Source organism: Syngnathoides biaculeatus, chromosome 5 (assembly GCF_019802595.1).
Source record: "Syngnathoides biaculeatus isolate LvHL_M chromosome 5, ASM1980259v1, whole genome shotgun sequence".
Taxonomy (NCBI): Eukaryota; Metazoa; Chordata; class Actinopteri; order Syngnathiformes; family Syngnathidae; genus Syngnathoides; species Syngnathoides biaculeatus.
The window spans coordinates 32,356,082-32,380,120 of record NC_084644.1 but is presented as its reverse complement, the minus strand read 5'-3'; the positions used below and the strand labels follow the sequence as shown (position 1 = coordinate 32,380,120).

Below are 24,039 nucleotides of genomic sequence, written 5' to 3'. Positions count from 1 at the left end.
ACATAACCTGAAAAAAGGTTGTTCGGTCTGTAGAGACAAACAGTGAATAGTGTCATACTGTTACATTACATTTAGTTGGAATTTTACGCCTTCGTAATATAGATTTTAATATAAAAATAACTGACATCGTGTGTCAGTTTGCATATTTGGCAGCTGCTTGCAGCAGGGTGGGCGGCGATTTCTCATATTAATCAATACAGTCAGCAACTTCATGTTCTTTTCCTCACTCCTGGTTTTTTTGTGTAATGTATTCTTTAAAGTTACTTTCTCACTCGCTCGTCGTTTTTTACCCTCCTCACACAGGAATGTGTGTGATGAAGAGATTTAACACGTGAGTGGTAGGCTGCACCTGGTGAAGAAGCTACATCCATCTTCCTTATAATAAAAAAAAAGTCTCCAAAAAATGATCACGGGTGCGGGGGTGGGGGCTTCTCTCTGCAAAGACATGGCGCATAAATAAATTATGGAATCGCGCTGCAGTGCATTTGGTTTGAACACTGGAGCTGCATTTTAGCTGAAAATGGCTTCCTCTCCTGTGCAAGGTCCCAGGAGAAGCTGTAATGGCAATGGTCACTGACTTATCAGACATCCTGCGACTGCAATGAGCCTACTGAGTCAGGCATTGTTCAGCCTTCCAGTGCGACGCCACCCCAACGCGCGCAGGGCAATGTGGTAGGAAATAAGGCGACAGAAACTGCAGGGTGCGTTGCATTCCTCATCTACAAGCATGAGCAGCGGCGCTTGACAGAGAGCTCCCGTCAAGGAGTGTGACGCCTTTCAATGCCGAAGCTCACAGTGCAGTTGTGGTGTCGTGAAGCTGACTACAACAAGTCAGCCATGTTGGTTCCCCAGCTTGTCCGCCTGTGGGAAAAGTTCTGCAAGAAGGTGCACAAGGTCTTACCTGTTCCCCATCCTTCTGGACTGGCACGCCATCTGCTGCTAAAAGCAAGGAAGATGAGAGAAAGAGAGAGAGAGGGGGATATATTAAAATTCATTCATTATATTCACGTCAGCTTGAAGACAAAACAGAAGCCACAGGTGAAACAAGAGCTGCTCTTTGCCAAGGGCAAACTCAGTGGTGTGAAGTAACGAAGGACAAATAGTTTGTTACTGTACTTGAGATTTTTCTAAGTAGACACACACACACGAGCCATGTTCACTTCACCAACTGAATTTTTCATCCTTTCCATTGTAAAGGCTCCAAGAGTAGCGCTGTTTGAATTTAATGGACCTACCATCTGAATTACTACTCTCTCTCTCTATCTATCTATATATCTATCTATCTATCTATCTATCTATCTATCTATCTATCTATCTATCTATCTATCTATCTATCTATCATCTATCTATCTATCTATCTATCTATCTATCTATCTATCTATCTATCTATCTATCTATCTATCTATCTATCTATCTATATATCTATCTATCTATCTTCAGAGGCGAGTGGTCATAATAAGCTATAACTGCAGTGCATAGCATCATACCGTAGTTCTACAGTTTTGGTCTTAAATTCCTGTCTAATTTGTCCCGTTTTCAACAGCTTGTTTCGGGCATGCGTAATGAGTTCCGAGAGCCTAGTGCGCATTTTAAATGGTTAAAAAAAAATGTAAAATCTGTCTCTGAAGCATTTCATCTGCCAACGCGCATGCGCATAATTGGCTTATCAATGGGTAGCAGTCAGTGGTTCACTTCATCCCTGAGTGACAATGAGTGAAATTAATTCAATTACATCTTCATAACGTTCATTGCCGTTTTCCTGGAGAACTTTTGAGCAAAGGAACGATATAATTTCAAGTGGTCGGCCTACTTCTGAAGTAGTCATCACGAAAACAGGGAAGAATTTAACCCTCAACCTGTCACTTTCAAGCCAGACGTACGAGAAGCATAAATGGCTAGGTGGCCGTCACAGGTTAGCAAACTGATCTATTGGCCCTGTCTTTTTTTACCCACGGAACACACCGTCTGGACTACGACAGGTTATGATGATTTAAACCACCTTCACACTGTTATGAGCAAGCACGAGCGTGGATCCCCGCACATACTTTATGTGGTAAAACGTCTCGGAATGAGCCCGTTTCGTTTGCTCAAAAAGCTTGTGCGATGCCATGCCGCAACTCTACAAACTGTGTGAACTGTTCCTCAGTCTGCTATCCACCACTGCCTTGGTGGAAAGAACGTTAAAACGGATCAAAACCCATCAGCGCGATGACATTAATGTCTATTGAACAGAGGTTGCTATGACAAAATCACCGTGGAGTTTACCAAGAAGGCCCGTCGGATGGAATTCACAAGGCAGGACGTGATGATTTATTATTGAGTGTGTTTGTCCTGTAACTTCCCTATCAAATATAGCACTTTATTCATTAGTATTGGCAAATTTGTGCGCATCTGATTGCGTCATTTCACTGACCACGGAGCTGGTTGTGTGCATCAACCTGCGTGAGTCCTGAATTTTTACATATGGTGTGAGAGCATCTATCAAAATCAAGTTGATATAGCAGTTAAAATAGCAGTTAAAAAAAAAAATTTGTGGTTTTCATAAATACCCCAACATTTTTCAGCGTGTGCATCTTCAGCATGACCACTGTAAAAGGTCACTGCTTGATACATATATATATATATATATATATATATATATATATATTGGGCAGTGCACGGTGGGTCAGCTGGTAAACCGTTGGACTCACAGTTATGATGGCCCCGGGTTTGATCCCGGCCCCACCTGTGTGGCGTTTGCATGTTCTCCCCGTGCCTGCGTGGGTTTTCTCCGGGCACTCGGGTTTCCTCCCACATCCCAAAAACATGAAACATTAATTGGACACTCTAAATTGCCCCTAGGTGTGATTGTGAGTGTGGCTGTTTGTCTCGATGTGCCCTACGATTGGCTGGCGAGCAGTTCAGGGTGTACCCTGCCTCCTGCCCGTTGACAGCTGGGATAAGCTCCAGCACACCGTCGTGTGGATAAGCAGCAAAGAAAATGGATGGATGGATGGTTGAATTGAAATAAAACAGGCAACATTTAGAAAATACGGTGGAATACAACAAAAGAAGTCTCATCAGTTTGTGTTTTTTTCCCCCACCTAATGTAAGCATGCTCCACGTGCTGCCTTTACTATCTTGTATTCATTGGCGTGTTACGAGCTTTTGGGTTGCTATAATCTCAAGCTATTTACACGGCTGACACAGCTATCACCATATTGCAGACAAAAGCCTGATCACGGTTTACTGATCTGAACTGGACCGTAGTAGACTGTACTTCATGGTACATCACCTCTGATCCCTTGGTTAAAGTTCAGTATACAAAAAAAGACTTTTCGCAATTCTTCAAAAATGAAAACAAAACAAAGTCTTATGAAAGTCCACTAGCCTAAGAATGCACAATGCAAAATGCCATTCATGTTCATGCCTCGTAAGTCAAAACAAAACTTAAATTAAAAGCTCTATCAGACTGTAGCAAACTGTCAAACTGTTAAATCAAGGTAGGATATTCTAGATACTTTGATGACCTAGTCTAATCAGAAAGTCTAATCATCGTGGCCACATTTTTCACCATGCAATACAGCATGAGAGAGATCAGCACGTCATAGTACGGTGTGGAAAGCTTCAGAGGTTGCGTTGGCCAGACAGCAATAGCAGCATCAGCGTCATAAACGGAAACACGGCATGGTAAGCAATGGAGGACGTCCAGCATTTTGTACTCTTTCCTTTTGGCATATTGTGTGGGTAGTGAGTTGGAGAGGGTAAGTGTATGCCCTGCAACCGCAGGATGACTGGTTCGTAACCCCGCCTGATTGCATGTTGTCGTGACCCTGGGCAAGACACTTAATCTACAGCGCCTATGAATGAATGAGGTTGGATGCTTGGTGGTGTTCAGAGGGGGCCATAGGCGTAGAATGGCAACCACACATGCATCAGATGGCAGCTGTGGCTACACAAGTAGCTTTCCAGCACTAGGATGTGACTGTGGGGTGAATGTGTGCCATTGTAAAATTTATTTGAGTGCCTTGAAAAGCGCCAAAGAAGTGGTATTCATTATTATTGTTGTTAATGCGAAGAAAACAAGCATTTTATGTCCCACAGATTTTTTTTTCTCTGTTGGCCAAGCACATTACAGACTGCAACGCACCCAGCTTTACCCTTTAGGTACCAACACTTGACTTTTCCAATTAATGGTCAATGAACAGAATGGTAGATCAACAAAAACTCACTTACAAGAACCTCTCAGTTGGGAAAATGTTATTATCTCCCCTCCCCCCACTTCCCCAACTGCTGAAATCCTAATTAAAACATTGGTTTAATTCGATATAGTGTACTGGTAATTGGGTTTAAACACAGCTACAGTCCCTCGGTGCCTGCTCTCTGTATCAGCTGTGTGTGCAACTCTCAGAGGGGTGCGCTCCTGTAACAGCACTGTGTGAGCGTGTGTGTGTGTGTCTGTTGCGGAGGAGATGGTGTAGTCACCGCAACATTTGGCAATGATGAGCTATTCCTCAGCAGTGCCAGTGAGAGTGGTTTGCCTTTCTGGATGTCCAGTGATGTCTGTGACCCACTGACCCAGTGATTCAAAAACATCAGCTCTGCTCTGTCTCTGCTGGCCTCTGTGATATTGGCCTTCCCTCTGAATTCAATCCCATCCAAAATCAGATAACTAGAAGGGCAAAAGATGAGGGCAAAGATGCCAGTCCAGGAAGTGACCCCATGGAGATGGCCTGCCACCTTTCCTCACCGCGCTTTTGTCCATTATGTACAATATTTGATCGTAGGAGCTTCCAAATGTGAGTCTTCAAATCAGCAACTAAATCATTTCGAGGAGTAACTTTGCACATTAATGAAGTTTTATTTCCACTCAATTTGACCTACTTTCATCTCAGCCCACTTTGATTCATCTCCTTGTCAGTGTGCAACTTTAAACAGCTTATATATGTCAGGACGAATTGTGTTCCACTTTTTTCTCAGATACAGCCACAGAAAGCAAACACTTAAATAAGATCTAGAGGTCATTTACACAGGAACATTTTCAAATAAAAATGAATAAGGGAAAAAAAAACTGTCGCTCAAGATAATGAGCTTGATAAAGCGTCTCCAGCTAAGCACATTTACTGTGACCAGCTGAGAAAATTATCCCCTATCACTTTAATAACTAAATTCTCAACCGAGCGCACTCAGTAACATTTTGCAAAGTGCAACGTTTAGAATGTCATTGGGGAGTTGTTTCACCACAGTCATCGTTATGAATATTTCTATAAATTTAGGGACACAATGTAATGAAAGGAAGGCCTGAAACAGAATCTCAACAGTACACTGTGTGTCTTCATTTTCTCCATTTCATTTCAGGAACTCGGACAGACTAGAGTCCATCAGTATTTGACATCTGAGGCTTTACAGTTTTTGTAAGAATATCCTTTCCTTGCCCAAAACTCAGTTTTTTTATGGCACTTTGTAAAATTGCCACCAGGCAAGATGTTTTTCTGTTCCCAGCTGCAGCTCCAGTATGAGAAGTTTTATGGCTGTCACACTGCTCCAAAACATGAAAAAATATGCTATCGTTGGGAAGTTTCTCAAAACAGGATATGTTCTTGACTAGTTACGCAGCGGAAATATTGAGAAAGCCAGGGAAAGTCTATCCAGAGGGCTGTCCTGGAACTTGGCTCAACTCAACTCAGCTCGCTTCAGCTGGAGAGTGATGAGGCTTTACCTATAACGCCTTCAGCTTGTTAAACATATAATATAATATTGAAGTCTTTGAACAACCTGAAGTTAGTTCAATGTTTTCATCAGTGGTGGTAGAAGCAGCCCTTGTGCTGTGTAGTTTTGTCAAGAAAAGATCCTGTTTCAAGAAACTTGCAATGGATAGCATAAATTGTAATATGCATTTGAGTAGTGTGACAGCCATAAAGCTCTCAAACTGATGCAGTGATGTTGAACTGCAGTTGGGGACAAAAAATGTTTTGCCAAACTTTGCAGTGCGACTCCAGGGTCGTTTAGTGAGTCATGAGCAAGTGAATGATATGCTGAGAATAAGTGCATATAGTCCTCCCTCACAACATCCATCGACCTTTTCTTTCATCATCCTCTCGCTCTTTTGCCTGGCAGCTCCACCCTCAGCACCCTTCTGCCAATATACTCACTCTCTCGCCTCTGAACATTGTCCAAACCATCGACGTCTGCTCTCTCTAACCTTGTCTCCAAAACATCCAACTTTGGTTGCCCCCCTAATGAGGTCATTTCTAATCCTGTCCAGCCTGTTCACACCAAGTGAGAACCTCAACATCTTCGTGTCTGCCACCTCCAGTTCTGCTTCCTGTTGTTTCTTTAGTGCCACCGTCTCTAATCCGTACATCATGGCCGGCCTCACCACTGTTTTATAAACTTTGCCCTTCATCCTAGCGGATACTCTTCTGTCACAAAGAACACCAGACACCTTGCGCCAACTGTTCCATCCTGCTTGGACCCGTTTCTTCACTTCCTCACCATACTCCCCATTGCTCTGTATTGTTGACCCCAAGTATTTGAAGTCGTCCACCCTCTCTATCGCTTCTCCCTGGAGCTTCACTCTTCCTTCTCTGCCCGTCTCGTTCACGCACATATATTCTGTTTTACTTCAGCTAATCTTCATTCCTCTCCTTTCCAGTGCGTGCCTCCATTTTCCAATTGTTCCTCAGCCTGCTCCCTGCTTTCACTGCAGATCACAATATTATCTGCGAACATAATGGTCCAAGGGGATTCCAGTCTAACCTTGTCTGTCTGCCTATCCATTACTATCGCAAACAGGAAGGGGCTCAGCACGGACCCCTGATGCAGTCCCACCTCCACCTTAAATTCTTCTGACATACCCACGGCACATCTCACCACTATTCTGCTACCCTCATACATGTCCTGTACTATTCGAACATATTTCTCCGCCACACCAGACTTGTGCATGCAGTACCACAATTCTACTCTTGGTACTCTGTCATAGGCTTTCTCTAGATCCACAAAGATACAATGTAGCTCCTTCTGACCTTCTCTGTACTGATCCACGAGCATCCTCAAGGCAAATAATGCATCTGTGGTACTCTTTCTAGGCATGAAACCATGCTGTTGCTCGCAGATACTTACTTCTGTCCTGAGTCTAGCCTCTACTACTCTGTGTCATGTGACGCAAAAATAAAATACACCTATGCACTTTTCCGGTTATGTACTTGGACAAGGTGTCCTTATTAAAGAAAGTATTACTCTCAGCAAAACGAGAAAAGAAACCGCTGATGACCTTCCCCATGCGGTGGTAAAGACTGTCTGAGACGTTTGCAAATTTTACTATTAGAGCTGAACTGCTTGTGACCCCAGTCGGATTAGCCAGACGTGCCTAATTTTTGGCGCTCTGGAGTACGCTGTGAGATGGTTCCTTATGTCAGTAAAGCCTTTTTGTCTGGGAGGGAGAGGAAAGTCTTCCAGATTCCTTTACCATGCTCTGCAAACATAACATACACACCCCCACATGCTGTATTAGACCTACAGGATGATGTAAACAATTTGTGTTTGCCTCATTCATATTTTTCAATTTCTCTCTTTGCTATGCTATAGCCTTTTTCTCCAATTAGTGGATTAGCAGTCCTTCATCCCCCACATAAATCACAATGTGGTGCAAGATGTTTGTAGCCTGCAGTCCTTGAGCCTATGGACAGCACTGGACCAGAGCAATTAAGTATAAAATATAAACCTTTGTTTGTGCATATAATATCTTGAGTGGATGTGATATAGAATGACATCAATGCATTTGTGAAGTGATGCACAATGGATTAGATGTCTCTGTTTGTGATTAGGCTGACTTGTTTAGGCTACAGGCTGAGAATGGCTCCTCAGATGACGGGTCAGTAGTCATTAGCTAGCATCACTGTGGTTTCTTAGGCTACGATGGCACGCTTGTATGTGTCTCTCCACCCCGGTAGGTGATGCTCAGCATTAGCGCAGTAAGTCAATGCGTAACTCTGCTCCTGAGAAGTCAGCCAGGATCCCTCCTCGAGGAGGGAAAGAAAAAAAAATCAACAACAACGGAGCACATGACGGGTGCACTGAGCCAGCTTTTTCTCCCTTGGCGTTCTTGCTCTCCTTCCCTGTACATACAATGGTGCAGCGCTGGATACCCCCCTCCCTCTACCACCCCATCCCTGCGTTCATGGGGGAGAGCCTGCTGTAAGAAAACCGAGGAGGAGCAGGAGAAAGGCATGGTGTGGAGATGGAAGGGCACTGGGAGAAAAAGAGGGAGAGGCTCAGCCGTGCGTAATGAATGGCCAAAGATCTGCAGCCCTTGCACTGTCAACTCCGGCTCCGACTGGAACGGCTTGACGTCTACCGCTCAAGTGGGAAGCACTTGACAGTCATCTGTCTTTTCTTTACTCCAGCTACCCTGCAGCCATACCGGTGAGGAACCAGGGGGCTTGGTGCTTCTTTATCAAGACAGCTGTAGTGAAGCTGGTTGCAACAGAGGGGTAATGGCTTGGATAGAAGCCCTCTCGCAGTGATATGTGCAGATGCTGGGTTAGTGAGCTGTAGAGTGCAGTGGGAACCCAGCTGAGGACTAGCTGACAAACGGCTGGGGAGTTTTGGTGCAGGGAAAACTAAATGTGCCTTTGGAAAGACACAAAATTGCAGGGGAGGGAAGTGAGATGTAAAAACACAGCACAAGTCATTAACTTGGTGAAAAGGGATGCTGAAGATGCTACATGAGGGGCATGAATATGGCCTCTGAGATGCATTGATAGCCATAATTGCTGGAAGGGAAATATGTCATAGACTTATAGCAGTCACTGTGCACTTAGTGTGGTAACTAAAACCCTGTGGAAAATAACATCTTGGCACAGACAGATTCAGTCAGGCCTCATAAACCTGATAACTCCCATAAACATCCTAATGGCTTGCTAAATTTTAAATGAACAGTCAGACCAGATATGTAAATATCATCCAATTCTTTGAAAAGGGATGACAAGCTGCAGCGGGAAAAATCACCACACGAGGCTGACATCACGTAACGTGCGTGCCATCTTTATTTTCTTGCGAGCGGAACAGCTGCAGATAACAAAGACGCAATTAGCGCTGGTCACACAGTAAGACTGTGAGTGCGTGTGCAATTGCACATATAGTCATAAACACACTCCGGCACAACATAAGAACACCCCCTCTGCCCCTCATATCACTCTGCAGATACGTTGATCAGATTCTAGCAATGAAACTCTCTTTCACAGCATTGCTTCATTTTCAGAACTCACGCTGCGGTTGAGTCACATTGTTTACAAAAATGCCCGTCATCATGTGCCTACACACAGGGCTCTTCACTCTGATTTGCCACTTCGACAGAAAAGCTCCCAATGATAAGTAGGGTGAGCCCACATATAAATCCATTTACTTTTGACATTAACTCCCGTGATCTGGCTCTGTTACATGTGTTATCATTAAAGTCTTTTGACGTACGAGCATACTTCCAGGTTAGGGTCATTAGGCCTCACCCTCTCTCAGTGTTACGTCAATGACCCATTCACCTTGAATATGTTGATGCGTACAAAGACTTTCACAAACTGGACCGAACCCAATCAGTCCGCCTCCCTCCACCTCGGTCTGCAAGATTTGCCAGTTATTAGCAGGCTTGCGAGGCAAACATGGCACTCGACTTTTTTTTTTTTTTTCTACTGAGTGTGGGTATAGTCACGCTGCAGTGGGTGCATTGTGCTCTTTTCAATGTGAGTGGCAAGGAATCCCTCTCTGTAATCCAGGTACAAAAACACTTATGGGAGAAAGTGATGGAAAGCAGTAGCGTCTATGCTCCACACAGCCCTTGTTGTTATAAAGATGACCTACAGAAAAACTGAAAAAAAATGAAGCGTGTCTGGGTGTACAAGAACATGCAAATATTTAAATGCACTAATTAAAATGAGCTATTCATCCATCCATCCATTTTCTGAGCCACTTATCCCCACGAAGGTCACTGGAGTGCTGGAACCAATCCCAGCTGTCTTCAGGCACAAGGCAGGGTACACCCTGAACTGGTTGCCAGCTAATCGCAGGGCAAATGGAGACAGACAGCAGTCGCACTCACAATCACACCGAGGGGCAATTTAGAGTCTCCAATTTAATGCATGTTTTTGGGATGTGGGAGGAAATTGGAGTGCCCGGAGAAAATCCATACAGGTACAGGGAGAACATGCAAACCCCAGACAGTCAGGGCCGGGATTTGAACCCCAGTCCTCAGAACTGTGAGGTCAACGCTTTGGAGCTGATCACCGTGCCGCCAAGAATTGGCTCATGAGAAATAAAAAAAAAAGGACACCACAAGTAGCTGGAGTAAACAAGCATGATGAATCTGATATTTAGAAAATTCAATTACTTTACAATATGGAATATCAATGTTTTCTGGAAAAAAAGATGCCTTTTAAAATGCACAATAACTCCGAGCTTGATCCTTTATCGTACATGAGGTCAGCATATAAAGTGAAACCTGAGCTCAGTCAACATTAAGGATTATCGTTTGTGTTTTTTTGTGATGCCATCACAGAAGATTACGTGCAGTTATTGTAAAGAAGAGAACTGTGATAATGATGACAGAACAGGAACTTTAACGTACTGTACATAATTGTGATGTAGCAATGAAAGTGGTGTTGACGACGTACAATAAGGCTAAAGGATGAATAAAGTCAATTATAAGGATAACTTTAATTTGTAGGTCCAATCCAATTGGATTGTAATAACCCCCCCCCCATGTTTCTTTCAAATGACATTATCACATATGGATAATGTACCATATTTAGACCATGTATAATTGTTCATACTTTCACTGTAATTTATATTGAGAGCAGATGCTCTTAAATGAGTTCATTTGTGTTGTTTGGCAAAGAGTGTTTACATAACAAATCAAGAGTGCTTCTATTACTTCAGGCTCACATTGGCTGGATAAATACAATCCGTATATTTACCCTGCAGTCACTTTGACTGAAATCTGATACATATCGAATTTTTAGCCACATTGGAGAGAGAGAGATGATTCCAATTTGAAGATATCCAAATCCATGCTTTTTGTTCTCTTTATGCTCCCATGACATATAATACAATTATGCTACTTTGAGAGTCAAAAATCTAAACTGTTTCCCTTGAACCATGCATGTAAATCCAGCCCAAGTGACACAGACAGACAGTTTATCCTCACTCTGCATGTTTGTCATGTGTCATCAGTCATGCATAAATTGTGTACCTACTGCACTACACAGTAATTAACTTTCTTTTAACACTTGTATGACAGAAGACCACGAGCCATGCTGGTAATTTTTTGTTGTATAGCAGTTCACTTCTTTTTAGACTTGTATGGCAGCTAACAATCTTACAACCCGCATGGGGGGTGTCCATTTGACACACAACAAAGTATTGGTATTGATGATAACCTAAACGGTTAATTAATTCATTAAAAAAAAAACACATCTGTCTGTAAACAGGCTCAAAAATTGTCAATTGAGACATTCTTTCATCTTGCAGATGCTGTGGGCGTGTGGCTAAATGTGCGGAAAACCCCGCCTGCACAGAACTTTCATCTGTCAATCAAATATGTGTCTTCTGTCACAGCACACTCACTCATTGCACACACACTCATAGGCTGCAGAGAAGCAGCCTCTGCGTCCTGGCATAATGACAGGCAGCTGCATCCCCTGGAATAATTTTGCCTCCTTTGTCTCTGTTGATATTCAGTGGGCATCGTGCTGTCATGGCCGCCATAGGGTACAGCATAGGCGGGCACAGCAGTGTAATGTACATCAGTCCCCATAGTTATTATACATAAGAAAACCGGAATTCCACCAATTGGCCACTGCATTGAACAAGGGCGCTTGGTATTCATATCGTGGCACAGTCCATCTCATCCTATTCCTTGGTGACGTCAGCGCGACCCCGTTTGAGCCCGACATCCAAATATCGAGGCATCTGAGATTGTGAAAAAAGTTTTTAAGTATAGTGCAACTATTCAGAACTGTATTGTTTTCTGTCTTTTCACGTCTTCAACAGTTATCTTCAAACGTATTTAATGTAGTTAGAAACAAACAGCAAACACAATTATCCCTTGTGTGCATCTTTAAAACTGTTTGTAAAGTGAAAAAAAAAATGCTTAATAAGGCAACACTCCGACTCCGGAAAACAGAACAGTGGTACCTTGACGTACTTATGACAAAACATTTTTTTTGTTTCTCAACCCTCACGTTCACATTTGTGGGGCAATTTAGAGTCTTCAATTAACGTCTCAAGCGTGTTTTTGAAAAGTGAGAGGAAACTGGAATACCTGGAGAAAACCCACACTGGGGGATAAGCAAAGTCCACAGAGGCGAGGCTGGATTTGAACCCGGGTGTTCGAAACTATGAGATAGATGTTATCATGCCACCCCGTCGTTGAACATTGTTTTTAAAATTCATAGAAATTAGAGGTAAACCAGCATTCCCGCAACCCAATTTGTACGCGTGAAGTACTAAAAGCACACATGCAAATTGCCTTGCGTCATTAGTGTGTCTTGAACTGTGTGAAAATGGAAAGTTATTATTAATATTACAGCAATTTCCTTTTGAAAGTGTACAAAAAAGTGAATTATCACAATGTCCCACATTCATGGTATTATTTCCATATTGCCGCAGCCGCCCGCATGCGCTAAAACAGTTACACAGATACACACTGCAAACAATGCCCTGATTTATGCAATGATTGATGTTTCTAACACTTGCAGGTATCATGTGACCTAGTAAATGGATACGGGAAAATGCTTCTGATGTGTGGTCTCCAGCACAGATACTGCTGATAATATCAACAGCAACGCATCTAATGTGAGCTGCACAGTGGCGCTGGGACAGTATGAGTACCATTAATAATAATGGCTTTGGTAGTTTTGCTCTCAATGAAGCATGCATAATGATGTGTGCCCTACACAAAAGCTGATTGAGTGACACTAAGGACATATATATATATATATATATATATATATATATATATATATATATATATATATATATATTTTTTTTTTTTTTACCGATGTTCTTATTCGATATTTTTTGTGCCTCTCCTTGCTGATGTGGTGAAAAGGAATTTGCCCCTCCAATAAACTTATTCCCAAGGCCTTTGCTCTCTCAAGGGGTGATGGATGCCCTGTGCATCGCTGTCACGTGACCCAGTGAAGCCGAGTAGATGGTAAAAGGCCCGAGGAGTCAATACAATTCTTAGTTTACAACAGTTCAATTAATCAATGTGCTGACCTGAGAAATGAGTGTCTGTCAACTAAATTAAATTGAAGTGGTATTATGGGACTTTCAACCATTCCGCATAGCAGAGTTTTTCCTCAATTTTGATTCTGGATGCATTATTCTGTGAATAAAATGTTGCTTTAAACAACAACAAAATGCCAGTGTGAGAAAGGGAAATCCAGAAATGCTTAACATGCGCCCCACCAGACATCATATGGATTTTCTCATCTCTTCTAATATAGGCAGTCACTACTGTGGAATAGTGATTAGAATAGAATGCAGTTGTAGTGTAGAAAGCCTTTGTTGTTATTGTATGGGGAAGATACAAACTTGCAAAATTGGCATGCACCTCCAAGTTTGTATTTAAAGCACAAAACAGAATAGAAAAGAATAGAAACGTATACACTAAATCACAGACTGCAAATAGCAGTGAGCCATAAAGGTATTTGCAGTAGTACTGCAGTAGCAGCAGAGTCATGACATTTAAATGTATAAAGCAGTGTGGAATGAGTGTCTGTGTTGTTGTGAGTTCAGCGCAATGACGGCATATGGAAGAAGCTGTCTGAGTCTGTTTGTTCTGGTCCTGAAGGCAGCAGGTCAAAAAGGTGGTGGGGTGCGTGGGTGTTGTCACCTATGATTGCCTCTGCTTTTCTGAGGCAACGGGACATGAAGGTGTCCTTCAGGGAAGGGAGGGGACTGCCGATGAGCCTCCGCACTGTCTTGATCAAGATATGGAGACTCCGTTTATCTTGTCTCATTTTCATGTTTTGATGTCAAGCACAAATATTTTCAGTGTATGGTGAAACATAAAGGAATGAGCCTCACTGTTCCAATGCTTTTGGCGGGGAGTGTAAAAGTCTTTCAGAAACTGCTGCTGAGAATCTGACACTTCCAAATGAGGTCTGGATAAAAGGCCTTTGCTGGCTCGACATCCTCCAGTGAGAGAACCATAATGTGATGCAGTAGGTCAGAATGTGCTTGACGGTCCTGCGATAGAAGGTCACAAGTAGCTTTCGGCAGATGTTATTCCTAAGCACCTTCAGGAAGTGCCTGTGCGGCTCTGTCTTCTTAATGATAGCTGAGGTACAGTATTTTCATACCAGGAGGGGTCAGTAAAGATCACCCAGGAAGGTTACAGTGTGGACCATCTCAATGCAGTCACCATTGATGACGAGGGCTTGTAGCCTCAGAGTTCTGAGATTTGGGGTTCAAATCTCGACTCAGGGCTTTATATGTAAAGTTTGCGTGTCCATAACGGAGAATGCGAGTGTGAATGCTTGTCTCTCTATATGTCCTTTGCAATTGGCTGGCGACCATTCCAGGGTGGACTCCGCGTCTCGTCAGAAATCTGATGGGATTGCCACCAGTTCATCCGCAACCCTTAAGCTGCTATGTGCTTTAGAAAATGGAAGGCTGGATGACTTCCGTGTTGGCAGCAGTTCAGTTCCCAATCACTGACAGTACGAATACCAGTGTGAATGGTTGTCTGGCTCGTTATGTGTCCTGTCTTTGACTGGCATACAGGTAGTCTGCCTTTCACCCAAAGCCAGTGACCCTGAACAAGATCAGTCATATAGAAAATGAATTGACGGAAATACAGTGCACTCACAGACTGGGACAGTTCTATCAGCTTGTTGACAAAAATCTTCAAAATAAAAGGTGATGCTATATTATTTTGATCCCATGTTGAGATACTGCATCAAAAAACACAAACACGTGACGGACTACAACTACTATACTACTTCTACCACAAATCCAATGTATCCAGACAAGCTAAAATAACAATCTAAATTCCCACGTTTTGAAACCCAAATGTGCTTTTGTGTGACAACAGGATACAATTCCTTGTTCACGCTGGCCACAGTTGTATTACACAATAGCCTGATATGGGGAGGAAATTGCTGTCACTGATACAAGGGAGTAGCTACGGAGCATAGTGTGAGTTAATGACTGAGTTACTGCAGGCCATACAGACACACGGCAGCTACTCCCAAACAAAAGACAGACCCGGTCGGGCAGCCTGTCGCTTCCCTCCTGTTGATCTCTGCTTGGCAGCCTGGACTGCAGCGGAGAAGCCCGATCAATAACGCACACTAAAGCTATTCTCACCCAGGATAAACACAACCATGCCGCCACATTAGCCTGGCTGCTGCTACTACTGCTGAATCTGAAGGTTACATCAGCATCACATCAGGTGCAGAGACAAGCTGCTGGACATGCTATTGTCGCCGTTGTTAAGTTCCTGTGTGTTTTTAAATATTGACCTATAAAAGCAAACAAGGTCCTTTAACACAATCATCAGATATCATTACAGTTGTATCTACAATGAAAAACATAAGCTAAAAATGTTTTGAAATAATCAAATGAAAAACAGTAAGTGAGCTTTAAAATGTCAAACACTTTATTATTTGTCCATAATACTGTGGAAAAATATGGCTCCAAACCTTGATTTTGACCACTGTCGACATCAATGTACATTCTGGAAAGTTCAAGGAGCATTTATAGGGCAAACAAAATGTGTCTTTGGTGCTTTTGCGTTATATTTTGTGATGTAACCACGTAAGAGTACTAGTACAATCGAATCTCAGTATTTGCAAAATGCTCCCCAATCAAAACAATTATTTTCACCGGCAGAACAAAGTTGGATTTACCTTGTTTTTAACAGTGTGTTTGCTGCATCCAACCCTTAGAATAGTACAAAAAAAAAAAAAAAAATATATATATATATATATATATATATATATATATATAATACATAAATATATATCATGCTCATGTTTGGTAATTACAACTTATTTTTCTTAACCGGAATATATTTACCCTTCATAATAACGCTATCACCAACAGTTTTCAAATTCTTTGGAGCCCTACAAAGGGCAATTTTTTTTCCTGCAAAAAAACAGATACCTAACACGCGATGCATAAAAGGGTGGGAAGAAAAATCAATCAAAAGCCTTTAATGTCATTATATGACTGTGCATACAACGAAATGACGAGTGCTTCTCCACAGGGTGCATGCACGAATAAAATAGAATAATACAAAAACCAAAACTGAGCTTTCCACATCCAAGTTCAAGAATGTTTCTCAATCAAAAACAGCACATGAACTGGAGTGGGTTCATTCACTATTGGCAAAATAAAATAAGTGTGATGATGACTAGAATGTGAAATGAATTTATTCTGGCTCCGTTATAACGTACACTCCTTGTGCCCTGGGTGCTCAGTTCCATATGGTTGACAATAATACACATTTTAGAACACAGAGGCAGTAATCCTGCGTGTCATGTTCTGTTAAAACATTGCCGGAACAGTTAGTAAAGGTTTCATGAGGACAAGAGTTTGATGCTGAAAAAAAAATCCATCCAATTTTCATTATTTCCTCAGAACAATTGATTCAAATAAGAGTTTGACCCTGACCCTGAACGGGCTGTTGATTCATCGATCTTAGAAGCTCCACTTATTTTACATTTCGTTTTTCATTAGCACAGCTCCCAGCTGCCATCATTTAAAATGTGGCATTGAAATGGACTCTCCTGTCTTGTAGTATTATTTGGCCTCTTTGATCATTTATATTAAAAATGAGTATGGTGCTCTTCCTCTCTTTTCAAGTTCATTGCAATTCCAATATTCTTCTACAAACTGGACTAGCCTGGGTCTTGTTTAGACCCCAACCTTGTTATGTTCCTCAGCTCTACCAAGTACTAAATGCTTAAATCAGGTTAATCCGAACTGGTACCACATTGATTTCACAGCACCCTCCTCGGCTCTGCTGTTTTTTTTTTTTTTTTTTTTCTGGTTACATGTGGTTTTTCTGGGTATTTTTAAATCACCCCTCATCAAGAATTTACCTGTTGTCGGAAAACAAAGAGCTCGCTGAGAAACTGTAAGTCCTTTTACCTGCTTGGGATGCGCTTGACCCTGCAAAGGCTGGGCCGCGTTTATTGTGACATTGCTCCTTTGCCGTAAATAAAGAGCTCTTCGCGCTAAGTGTCTCATGAATATTTAATAGCAAAGGAAGTGTGTTTATTTTTTGCCTTTGAGTGTGATTCATTCTTGCCGCTCTGCAACATTTCAACTAACAGGTGATGGTTTGACCTGACATTCAATAGTCCACCCTAACCGGTCTGTGCCCGCTGTGCGGTTTTACCCCGGACGACTCTCACCTGAAGACTCCCATCCATCCCACACACCCTCGCCTGTATGTCTTTGCCCCTCCCTCTCTCCATCACCATGCGGCTGTCTCCCTTCCTCCTTGCCTGCCAGCGCTAAAAATTCTTCCTCTGCCGCTTGTCTGATTATCCCGTCCTTATCCCTATTATTTGTGCAAATAACAACAAACTGTGCAAGCGCTTCTGACAATGGCATTATCACTTTTCCCTCCCCCCCCCCATCCCCGTCTTCCTTCCTCCGAGCCATGCCGCCCTATAAATAAGCTCCTGCCTCTGCCTTCTCCATCGTATTCTGCCTCCTACTCACACACATATACATACTGCCAAACAGCATCATAAATCAAGGGATGGGAGGAGGGGAGTGGAGAGGTGGCGGTGTTGACGGGGATGCGTGCGCACACACACACATATTTTAACACATATCGTCTGTGACATCTTGGCTGCATAGTGTATGGAACAGCCCCTGTGACCACACGTCCACAGCTTTCTTAAACACTGCAAAGAGCAAGAAGCACAACATGGCACGCATGCATAAACACAAAGCCTGTCTTCTCCATCTCCGTAATACAAACCATCACTTCTGCAGGACTCCCCCCCCACCCCCCACCCGCCCCATCCCATCCCACCAACACAACCCCCTCCTCCTTGCCCCAACCCCCCTACTTTTTTCCGCAATGAGCGAGCGAGTGAAGTGGCGCTTACTCAGTCTCCTGGAGCCGATGCATCCCATGGTGTATTCACAAAGGCCCTGGATACAAGCATGGAAGAGTTAGCCAGACGCCGTGCATTCTCCCTCTTCCTCCTGCGACTCTCTCTTCCTCTTTGCTGTGTTTTTTCGCCTCCTCCTGTGCTCCCTCTTTCTCTCCTGCGCTTGCCTGGCCAATCGTCCTCTCTCTCTCTGTCCCTCTCTCTCTCTTTCCCTCTCTCTCTCTCGCTATCTCTCTCCATCCGTCGCTCCCTCTCCCTCTCTCCAGTGCGGTGTCTTGGATCCGGTTAGTAAGTCAGTATCCCTGGAGGTAGTATACGACTAAATAAAGATGGGAAGTGCCATACCCGTTGTCAATTTCGTCAACAAGTTTCACACCTCTGATTTGCCGATCCATTCCCAACCACTTGACTCACTGATGTTGTTCACGGTATCATGTGTAAAGAAAAAACAATTAGATTGACTGTGTGCATGTATATTAGGTTGCCACGAGGGGGATCAATAGCAAAACGACGAGAGTGGTCGGCTGCCATTGTTGTAGATATCTCTGCATTGCTGTATTATTATTGAGCTAAAATGGGGGGTTCCTCTCTCACTTTCTCTCTCTCCCACTCTCACTTTGTCTCCTGTGTGCGCTCTGCCTGACAATGCACAGCAGCTGTTTCCTGGCGCCTCTTCATCTCCCTCGCAATCGCATAAATCCCCTCATACACATGCCGTTAGAAATCCGAGGAACCAAAAACAACAACACAAAGGAGGGTTTCCTTCCATCCCCACAGTATTGATCCACCCTTCACTCATCTGCCGAGAAAAATCCTCAATCTCTTCTTCCGACGCCAACATGACACCTAAAACTTCCTATTTCCCACCCCTCCTCTCACGTTCTATTTTCTCCTCGTCTTGCCCGCTCTTGTGATGCCAAATGTGTGTGTGTGCCAGTGTTTATCTGGGTATGTGTGTGTGGGGGGGGGGATGACAGGCACAGTCTGGACAGTGAGAAGGAGAAGTGTGCGGAGGAAGGGTGCATGTGTGTGGTCACTCACATTGCAGGCATGGCAAAGTGGGGATGAGAGCAATGAACGTGAACAAGACAGATGGGGAGAGGACTGGTGGAAAAAGAAGGAAGGAACACTTGAGTCAAGTGTGAGGGAGGAGTGGAGACTGTGTGTGGGGGGGGGGACACTTCCACTAGAGTGGACATGGCTAAAGAAAAAGGAGATGTGCGAAAGGCTAAGAACTATTTTCGGTTCAAATTGGAATAGTACAAAAGTCTGAAGTCTATGCAGTGAATTCAACCACCGATGAGGTAGTAACAATCGAGATTCATCCGAAATTTAAATATAACTGCACCTTTTATTGTGAGCAGCCAAAGGCCAAACACTCTATGCTGTCTCGTCAGAATGTTGTTGCGCCAAACCAGTGAGGTGGCTGAATTATCGCAGCAAAGGACGAGTGCTAACTACCATAGATTTAGATTGCATTATTTGATAGAAACATAACTTTTGTGTAAATAAAAAAAAGTCTTGGCTCGTTGAGTTGAGTTCATAATAAATGGGAGTAAAAACAAAAGTTTCTCATTTACAATTTGTTCGGGGTAGGTTGTGGAAATATTATTTTCAAGTACCCCTTACCATTACTTTTAGTACACAATCATGCAAAATTCTTGTCGGAACAGCCTCACACGACAGATAATTAAAAATTAAATAACATTGGTAGAATCTTGCAGGACAATAAAAAGGCTTTACGCTGGACGTGTGTAGCTTGCCCAACATAAATCATACATAATCCAGCCAATTCTCGTGCTGTGGTTTATATATAGGTGCGATAGATCTTTCTGTTGGTTGCCCACTCGGGCAGAGGCGATCAGGCCAGTCTGCTCCAGAGGTCAGCCTCTCCTCAAAACAATACTCCCCTGAAATTTGTGATTGCTTCTGAAAGAGGTTATTATTACCTCCAGCAGCCCAACTGTTCTCTTCTCTGGCTCTGTATTGCTGCACTATCTGCTCAACATTCTCTGCCAGTCGCCACACAGTGGAAGCTCATAATTTGGAGTGCTCAAAAGGTTGTATAATTTTGATACTGAGCAACCTTTTCGAGAGGGCTCCCAAGTCACTCCAAAACTTGGAATTTGAATGTCAGCGTATGATGCAGAGCCAATAAAAATTGCAAGTAAACGGATCAAAGATTAGCTGTGAGTGTGTGTTTTGCTTTTTCTTTAGCTGCTTTGTGATGCCACCATAGAAGGGGGCTAGGGATAGTGAAGAAAAATGTGAGGACAACCGTCCATTCGTTTTCTATTCATACTTGTGCTCATTAAAGTGCCACCGACTTGCCTATATACATTTTAAAATAGATATTGTTATGAAAACCACATATGATATTATTCACTTTAATGTCTATATGAAAAAAAAATGGGTGGAGAGTTGTCATTCATGCACAAAGTTGTGGAAGTCTCACTCGACATCCCAGTGGCAGCCATATTGCCTAGAACGTCATTTACAGATGTCATGCTGGGACAGTCGCCATTGAGAAGACGCTCTGCCCCCTGCTATGGGAGACGAACAACAGAGATTTTCGGATCTTTCCGATGCCTCTTCTGACACAGTTGCTCTTTTTGAAGAAGAGAACATCTCACAATTGAGTGAAGTGACCAGGGCCATATTACCCTATCGTTTTGAGCCATGATTAGATGATATGCAGATCGCTTCTAACTAACAACAGACTCCCCGACAGTATGTATGACAGTATGTAGCATAGTCAAGACCCATTTGCCCAGACACCGGTGGCCGGTGGGTGAGAAAAGCTCCTTTTTCCTCCTGCATGTGGCTAAACCACCTCCCTGCCCGATCCACCTCCGTGGCAGCGATGAACAATGCCCCCGGCGAGCAACGATAACACCGCTGGCGAGTGAAGACAATGCCAGCGAACAACAATTCCGCGGCCCCGCACATCGACACATTTAGCACCCTGACTTACGTAATATATGAAGTTATTATGACGCGGATCTGTTGTTACGTTCTGAGAGAAGGATTATGTCGTCGGATGCGGACGGAGCTTTTTATTCATCCTGCTGCTATCGGTAAAGTTGTTCGAGTTTGGTGACTATTCGTCTAGTTAGCTAGTTAGCTTGTGTTACACGCTATTAAATTGTGTTTGTACTTCTATTTTATAGTTTAGTGTTGTATTGAATTGTGTGTGTGATTAAATTTTCTTAAACACAATACAACTGCTTTGTTATAGTTTGACCAAGGGGATTTATTACAAATTCACACATAACATGTGCTATAATCTGTGAGACAAATGAGTCCCCCCCAACTATTATTTTTCATTATAGCTCTATACACACCTACCTGTCCTTTGCACCTGTGCAATCAATTTTTCACGACAAACCGGGTCTTTTGGAAACATGTGAAGAGTGAATCCATCCTCCCGAGTTTTTGAGCAATATCCAGTAATACAACGAGATGGCGTTTTGGCTAATACGCAGGAAAAAAAACAGCTACTTTCCCGCCGGTAAAACTGGTATAAACACACGAAGCCGCCAGTGTGAGTGTGTGGGAAAACGTCACTTCCTGCTTCTTCTCCAAAACGAATGTCTCGAGAGCATTTTCATAGTGGGAAAGACACAAATCCATATACGACAAGATCATGACATGTGGTGAAAAAACGGATGGGTCCATTCTGGATGCCTTTTTTTTCATTAAAAACATACTAAAACTCATTCACACTTATGGACCAGTTAGGGTCTCTAATTAAGTCATCATAAATGTACAAGAGGAGAAAATGCAAACACCTCAAAGGAAGGCCAGGTTGAAACCCAGAACCTCTCGACTGCGAGGTAGACATGCCAACCCCAAACCATCATGCTACTGACAATTATGTTTTTAATATATAACATGATACCATCCCATTTTCATTATCAAAACGCACGTCACACAACATTAAACATAAAATTGCCAGTATTGTTAACAAAGCGACCGTATTATTATGGCAACAATTCAACTCTGAAATGGATTTCTATTTTCAGTTTCCCAAGGGAAGAATTGTATTGAAAATATGAAAAGTCAGTTGTTGTGTTTTTGCATTACCAAGAGCAGCAGGGTCATCTTCCCTCCCACTCACGCCCACGTGTGCACGCACGCGACTCACCTGTGTGACAACGTGGTGATCTGTCAGCGACCATCAATGCGGTACAAGGTCAGCAACAGAGGGAAGAAATTCTTGACACTAATCTCGCCTGTGATGCATGGGCCACTCATACACACAAAAAGAGAGCGAGGCCTGCGGCCAAACGGCCATGTTCGCGCACCCCTCCGCAAATCTTGCTCACGCGAGTTTACACGGCGGCTAACAAAAGTGACTCCGTTGACTTCTATCATGTCGCTGTCAGCACCTCGCTTGCTTTCTTATCGAGCTTGCGGTGATGATGTGGCACTGAATTTAAATTACAGATCCTCCTGTTTGGTTTCACCACGTGTGACGCATTCTTGTACTCATCCATTTTCATGTACACATCACTAGCTGTCCATCTGCTTCTGGATAAACTCATTTAATACGCTTTTTGTTCTTGAACACCCAGTTATATTGCAGGTTCTTCCACTTAGAATTCATGGAGTCGTCTGAAATTTTCATCATAGGTGCATGTCCACTGTGAGAGAGATAATTTAAAAAGAAAAATCCATAAATCACGGTATATGATTTTTTTTTATCAATTTGTTTGTGTAATACAGTATTATCTTGGTGTATTACCGAGAGTCACCTTGGAAACGGTGGTCCCAGCTCTTTTCAGGTCATTGACCAAGTCCTGTCATGTAGTCCTGGGCTGACTCCTCACCTTTCAAAGGATCATTGAGACCCCACGAGGTGATGATATCTTGCATGGGGCTCCACTCCGATTGAGATTGACCATAATGTTTAGCTTCTTCCATTTTCTAATGATTGCTCCAACAGTGGACCTTTTTTCACCAAGCTGCTTGGCTATTTCTCCGTCGCCCTTTCCAGCCGTGTGGAGTTGTACAATTTTGTCTCTGGTGTCTTTGGACAGCTCTTTGGTCTTGGCCATGTTACAAGTTTGAGTCTTGCTGATTGTATGGGGTGGACAGGTGTCTTTATGCAGCTAATGACCTCACACTGGTGCATCTGATTCAGGATAATACATGGAGTGGAGGTGGACCTTTAAAGGCAGACTAACAGGTCTTTGAGGGTCAGAATTCTTGCTGATAGACAGATGTTCAAATACTTATTTGCAGCTGTATCACACAAATGAATTGTTAAAAATCATACATTGTGATTTCTGGATTTTTCTTTTTAGATTATCTCTCTCACAGTGAACTTGGACCTCCGATGAAAATTTCAGACCCCTCCATGATTTCTAAGTGGGAAAACTTGCAATATAGCAGGGTGTTCAAATACTTATTTTCTTCACTGTAAATGTCTAGTATGCAGGACATTGTAAATATTTGCTTCCTCTTTAAAAAACGTTTTAAACACAATCTCCCATCGTCGACCCAGTGTTCTAAATGTCACATGTATATTTCATCCGTGCCCCGACGACTCAAACTGTTACAGTACGTGTTAATTAGCGTCACGTGTAACACATTTGCCCCAAGAGGAGGCACACAGTTAGTTAAATGAGTGTGTGTGCGTCTTCGTGTGTCTGTGTGCGTGGTTGGGTGCCTGCGGATGTGTGTATCCCGACTCCTGAGGGAGAGGTAAGAGTGTCCCTAAATTGGGCTGTACTTCTGGGGAGAGACAACACAAGTGGAGGAAGAAGCTTGAGAGCTCGAGCAGAGTCAAGTGGAAAAGAGAAGGGGATTAGTGGGGAATGCTGGATGGTTTGTGTTTTTAGGGAAAGGGAATATGAAGTGGATGTGGCCAAATTGGGGGCAGGGGAATTTACTTTGAAATTATGAAAATAAGTGCACA

At 43.0% G+C, this 24,039-nt stretch overlaps 1 protein-coding gene across 2 annotated transcripts in view; it reads right to left on the bottom strand.

Annotated features, from left to right (window-relative positions):
- The window catches only part of fam131bb (family with sequence similarity 131 member Bb), a 31,991-nt gene extending 13,748 nt beyond the window's left edge, over window positions 1-18,243 (bottom strand). The window contains exons 1-2 of one of the 2 annotated variants that reach the window (XM_061819777.1): window positions 18,111-18,243; window positions 902-936 (exon numbers count right to left, since the gene is read on the bottom strand). In XM_061819777.1, the coding sequence (XP_061675761.1) occupies window positions 902-936; window positions 18,111-18,138 (63 nt within the window). In that variant the 5' untranslated portion in view covers window positions 18,139-18,243. Of the gene's footprint in view, window positions 1-901; window positions 940-18,110 lie in introns of both variants that reach the window. The other variant, XM_061819776.1, reaches the window with a different exon arrangement.
- Window positions 18,244-24,039: the final 5,796 nt, after the last annotated feature.